Source organism: Diachasma alloeum, unplaced genomic scaffold (genome assembly GCF_001412515.2).
Source record: "Diachasma alloeum isolate Michigan unplaced genomic scaffold, Dall2.0 Dall_scaffold_00269, whole genome shotgun sequence".
NCBI lineage: Eukaryota > Metazoa > Arthropoda > Insecta > Hymenoptera > Braconidae > Diachasma > Diachasma alloeum.
In genome coordinates, this window is record NW_021680408.1 from 2,259,088 (window position 1) to 2,265,555 (window position 6,468).

General features: G+C 33.0%; 1 protein-coding gene across 1 annotated transcript; it reads right to left on the reverse strand.

Moving 5' to 3' along the window:
* Positions 1–4,148: 4,148 nt before the first annotated feature.
* Positions 4,149–6,460, reverse strand: LOC107037649 (odorant receptor 13a-like). The gene is made up of 3 exons (XM_015256294.2): positions 6,389–6,460; positions 4,897–5,608; positions 4,149–4,495 (listed from the first exon to the last, which is right to left on the reverse strand). The coding sequence occupies exons 1-3, from the start codon at positions 6,425–6,427 to the stop codon at positions 4,149–4,151; spliced, it is 1,098 nt and encodes a 365-aa protein (XP_015111780.1). The 5' UTR covers positions 6,428–6,460.
* Between the last annotated feature and the right edge of the window lie 8 nt (positions 6,461–6,468).

Here is a 6,468-nt window from a genome sequence, read left to right on the forward strand (position 1 = left end):
AACTGAAACCCATGCGGTTACACGCACGTATCATATAAAATAATTTTCTATTCGGTAGAAAAGAACATGCCGGGCGCAAAAATCACTCTATAGCATAAACACTACCTCCACAGATGAATCCCATTCCCCTGTTAGATCTCAATCTCAACGTCCACTAGTTAGCTTGTCCCGTGACTCTCCAACAGCCAAACTAAGACCTCGTCATCGCTGAGTCTATGTTCTCTCCTCATTCGAAACTCCCGAAGGTTTTTCATATATTGTTTATATCGAGACGACAATATTAATAATTTTCATTAATTTTATCTATTGTTCTCTTTTCAAGTAATATGAAGTATTTCATCTATAATTCAATTAATTATTAATTACATTAGGGCGATTACACTTTTCTTTTTTCATTCGATTCAAATTCAGTATCACATTTTCCTTTTTCCCCCTCTAGGCGTTCCTCTGGACTCTGGATTTTGCTGTTTCATTTTCTTTTCAATTAATTCATTGACAAAATCTCCCGTCAAAACGTCTGAATAATTTGCTATTCCACTGAATGGAAAATTATTATTCTCATCAGTACTCACAATACTAAAAAAAAGCTAACGAACAAAAGTTAATAAGAAATTTTTTTGCTTGAATAGCGCCAAACATTCGTTTTTCGACTGTTTCATTTTGCCCCACTCTCCCCTACTCATTTTTATTGAACATACATTAATTCGATAGTGCTTAAATTAATTCTATAGTCTTCGGATTTTTATACGTTTATAATTGACGAGGCAGGAATGTACTAATTACTTTTTGAGATCGTTAGCTTCCAAGATGATTCTTTCCTGTTGTATAATTACAGATTTTAGATTAAAGATCGTAATTTTCTGCAACTAATTAATTTCAATTGTTGTTTTTTCCACATCGTTTTGTATTTTCTATTAATTAGTCATGCATTCTCACGTTTCAATGGAACTTTGATAGATAGAATATGTGAATAAAAGTAATTTTCAAATATAAATATACGATTTGGGAACAGATCGGTGACAGAAAACCTTTCACCTATTTTTTTACAAAGCAAACTATAGAGCTGTGAATGAGTAGAGATCGAAATATCTCTCAGATATTTATTTCGCACTTCGATGGCGTTACATAAATCATCAACGATAAAAAACTGTATCTGATGATGCCTGAAGATTTAGATTTTCATTACTCCTCATGATTATTTGTTGTAAAATAAATGAGCTACCTATTCATCATTCTTTATTTTGACTTAATAGAGCATGTTCATGACTTATTTCTAAGATTGTTAGCTTCTAAGATGATTCTTTCCTTGGTTAATTACGGATTTTAGATTAACGATCGTCATTTCCTACAACTAATGAACTTCAATTGTTGATTTTCCACAAGGTTTTGTATTTTATGTCGCGCCGTGCAATAAGTCGAGTTTATCGCACGCTGCGCTTCGCTGAAAACGAAAATTGTTGAAAACGAAATTTGTGCCCTTGTACTCTAATGTACTATTTTTGATCAATTAGTAATGTATTCTCCCTTTTCAGTGGAACTATGGTAGACACACGATGTGAATAAACGTATTTTTCAAACATAAATATATGGAATGCATCGGTGACAGAAAATGTTTCACCTAATTTTTATAAAAAAGATTGGGGAGTTCCTATATGCTATTTTAAAACCATGTCCGGATGTACGTTTGTATGTGTGTGCGTATGTGACCGATCGTTTTCCGACGATAACTGAAAGAATAATTTTTTTAATGAATCCATTTGTGATATGAATATTCTTTCCATTGCCATCTTAACCAAGTCCGATCATCAGATTGACTGCATCATCTGTTGCTTTTTTGCTTTCGATTGGAAGCATTGTAATTGTTCAAAGTTAAGTTTCGGATTTTTCGTGTTATATATATCGACCTATTGTGATGCAAAACCTTCGAAAATGCAATTTTTAGACGGTGTCCGTACGTATGTATGTATATGCGTACGTATATAGACAAATTTTTCTTCGATTACTCGCTAATGAATCGATGGAATTGGATCTTTTCATTCATTAAAATTTAAATCATTTATTATTTTCAATTTTTTTTTAATTTTTCAAAAATTGTTTTTTTCACGATTTCTAAAAAAAATTCTAAATTAATTGAATGATGGCTTAAAAATTTGTTTGGATGTACTTTTGACTGAGTTCGAAGATGAAGGCGATAGTAATAATCGTTATTTTGATTTATTTGAAAATTTGCAAAAATTCTGTTGTTTTGGAAAATCAGAATTCCCGGGATAGCTTTGGATGTCATACTTCAAATAAATTCAATTATAGCTTAAAATGTTTGTTTTAATGCCATTAAGTCGACGTCAAGAGATGATTACGACAGCTATATTGCTTGATTTGATTTCTATGATGATTGGTGAACATTCCGAATTTTTTATGCATGAATATCACTGACAGTGAGCTTTCTGATGGTTTCTTCAAATGTCATATTTCAAATTCATTCAATTATGTTTAATACCATTTTTCTAATAATATTTTGTCAAAGTTTCAATATATACATAGAAGGTATAGATAGAATCATTCTTGCATTCGATTTACTCATCTGACGGCGCGCTTCCGCGCGTCTCTATGACGTGCGAATAGATGAAGGAGACGATAGGTTTTCGAAATATTTGCGATATCGACTCGACATTTGTGTGACACAAATTTCGAGAAATGATGTCATGACGTGTGTCTTTTAGATAAGGATACTAAAATTCCAGAAATTATTCTCTAGTATTCAATAGTTTGTTGATTTTCCATTATTGTGAAAAATGTACTTACATTGATTATTTGAATAAAAGAAAAAGGATTAAGGCCCGGGTGGATTATCTTTCGAACGTTATCGCGATTGTTTTTCCATCTTCATAATGTAAAATATATCACAATTTCTCTAAAAATTATGATTACAATAAAAAAAGATAAATAACTGAACATTTTCAAACAACATTTTTAATAAAGATGAAGAAATAGGTCCGATAGAGAGGAAATAGTGAATGGATAATTTATCATAGTAACTAACGACCTGACACCCATTGACTGCTGTGATAAATGACCTAACAGCCATTAGATGCATCAAATTATTAATTTGCAATTTCCTCCCTATTAGGTTTATTTTCCAATATTATTCAAAAACGCTCTTTGAAAATGTTCAGCTTTTTTCAACGTTTTTTTTTGTATTACAATTATAATTTTTGGAGACTCCAGGGATATGTAAAATTGAAGAGCAATTGGAGATTATTTCAGATTGTCAGAATGAAAAAAAAACAACCAAGATCACGTTCGAAAGATAATACAAATTTTTAAAAGTATATATCAATAAAATTTTTCTATTAACATTTTATGGATGGGCTGAGGGGAGAGACAGAACTGTAAAAATGACAATCGGTTGTATAGACGAAAGGAATAATAAGAATAATAATGATGATGATAACATTTAGCTAAGTTGTAAATCGGACCAAATTAGTTAAAAAGAAATCTTATTCAATTTAATAAAATAAAATAAACAATGAATTATAAATGATAGAAGGAAATGATGTGCAAAATAACCATTCGGAAGCGTATTGCTAATTTATTAGCAAAAATAACTATACTATGTGGTATGTGCAATACAACAGCAATTGCTCACTTATTTTTTTCGCATCATCTGTTGTTGGAAAAATTTATGTCGAAATCAATATTCAAGGCAAGGGAAAAAATTTTAACGTTATTTTTAACGAATCTTTGAATTTAATTTAAAATACATCATCATTGAAATTGAAATCAGGAGTGCATAGCTAATTCATTAGCAAAAATGAATTTACTGTTGTGGCGAAAGCAATGTTCCGCTTGTTTTCTAGAGAATACTATGAATTTTTAAATGAGGCAGAAAAATGCGTGGAAAGAAGAGATCAAAACATCTGTCAGATATTTCTTTTGCACTTCGATGGTGTTACATGAATCATCATGAACAAAAAAAATGTACCTGATGAAGCGGAAAGATTTAGTTTTTTATTACTCTTCATCATTATTCGTCGTAAAATAAATTGGTCATTCTTTATTCAGACTCAACAGCGCATATTAATGAATGACTTCCGAGTCGTTATATCATCGCTTCAGACCCAAAAAAGCGTGAATGCTATCATCCTGAATCAAGCAGATTCCTGGAAAACTAATCTGAGAACCGAAAAACACGAGCCGATCTTCGTCAGCATGGTTTTGAAGTTCTCTATGTTCATGGAGTATAATTTTCCAGCAGTCAAGTTGAAACGATAATTTGTTCTCATAATGATAAATCTCATATCTTTCACGATGTTACGTGGCATATCGTACCAAGGACAGTTGTAAACAGCGACAGAAAGATTTTCAGCATTTGTACTCAACTTCTCACCCACATAGCTGTACATAAACAGTTGAACATTGAGGAGATAGATTCTAATTATGAGGCCCGATATGCTGACCAAATCGCCGGAACTCAAACTCATCAGTAAAGCAATTCCTACAAAGTTAAATTATGAAAAGTTTACAAAAAAATACTAGTGAAATGTGGGACCATATTCTATAGAAAAAGTAAATAGAATTCGATTTTCTTTACAACTTATTCTATTGAGATATTTTCTATAAAATTTCCTCGAATCGAATTCTTGAGTTTTTTTTTCATTCAATTTTTCATTTCTCTTCATTAAGAAAATAAAACAAAAAAATTAGAAAATCTGAGTCCAGCAAATTGTACAGAAACTATCTCAATAGAAAAAAATGTGGAGAAAAATCGAATTCGAGTGTTTAGTTCTATAGAATCTATTCTACTAAACATTTCAATAGAATTGTCTAGAGAATTCGCTAGGTTTTTCTACTAAATTTTTTCATGCGTGAAATTAATGATAACAATAAAAAAATTACCGGATATGCAGACGAGCAAAGTATCGACCCCAACTTGAGCGAGAATAATAACATTGAACGTCTCCTCAAAATTATGCGCCAACTGAAGAAGATGATTGTGTCTCCTGACGAAGTCATTGAGCTTCTGTCTCCGCCACAAGCTGTCTTTAGTACCATCCAAACACCTAACATTCATATGCAGCACTTCAAACTGTCCGCAGACATGCATCGCAATGCCGAAGAAGTAAGTGTCACACCCGATGTACGCCGTGCAGACAACGAACAATTGCACGGATTGAAGGATATAATCCCCAACATAGCGATATGTGGAGATATCATCAGATATCCAACATCTCGGCCCGATAGGCACCTCCCGAACTGTGACATTGTCCTCTGGATCGTTCCACAATGCATTGATGAAGGGCAGTTTCAGAAAAATGAGGGGGAAACCAGCAGCATATACACCGCACATCTGTACGAGGAATACAAGCCGTCCTATGTATGCGTATTTCTTCATTACGCTGCGGGGTTTATCACTGACAACTGATGACCAGTCTTTAATAGCTGAATCGACAACAATCAACATGTTTTTCTGGTGAATTCTGGGTATAGCGACTTTCATTACCGTTAGGAATCCGCCAAATATCACGCTCAGGGCATCGACGTTGTCCGTTACGGATCCACAGTTTCCTTTGGTCAGGAGTTTTTTGCTGAAACTTATGGACATCCATAACTGGAGTCAAAAGATCAGGCACTGGAAAGAATAAATGGGTGTTCGGGCTGCATTCCTCCTGGAGAAATTGTTCCTCATGGATTTGTCGAGGGAAATTTCACTTCTAAAATTGTTTTGAGTCATGACGTACGAAGTAATTTCCTCGAAAAACCTAGATTTCGATAGAAAATTCTATTGGGTTTCTATTGAACTTCTACTGAAAATTTTATTAGTTCTTAGCCGAGTCTGTTGAAGAATTCCGCAGCTTTACTGCGCGATTTTGCATAGAAAATATCCACAAGGAACTATTTTACAGAACTATAGCTAGAATTTGTTTTTTGTATACACCGTTTCTATGGAGACATTTTCTATAGGAATTTTTTGACATGGATTTTCCTAGTTTTTTTTGACTCCACATTTTTTTACTTTTCATTAGAAAATGAAACAAAAAAAAAATTGGCAAAATTGGAGAGCGTAATTTCTATAGAAAGTATCTCAATACAATAAGTTGCATTGGAAAATTGTATCCCATTAATTTTTCTGTAGAATATTTTCCATTGAACATTTTTATTGATAAACATGCGCAGATGAGCTGCGGAATCATTCAATAGAGTTGGCCAAGAACTAAAAGAAAATTCGATAGAATTTTCTAGCGAATTCGCAAAAAAATCCTGACAAAAAATATGAGACACGAAATTGAAATGAAATTTCAATGAGGAAAAACGTGAAAAATGAGGAGAATCTATCGGGAGAAATATAGCCCTAGATCTGAATGATGCAGTCATTGAAGACTATATTTACCTGTATTATGATAACAAATAACATTTTCGCTTTTGGCATGAATCCGCGAGACTCGAGAGGCCATATTCCGAGGCCCCTCC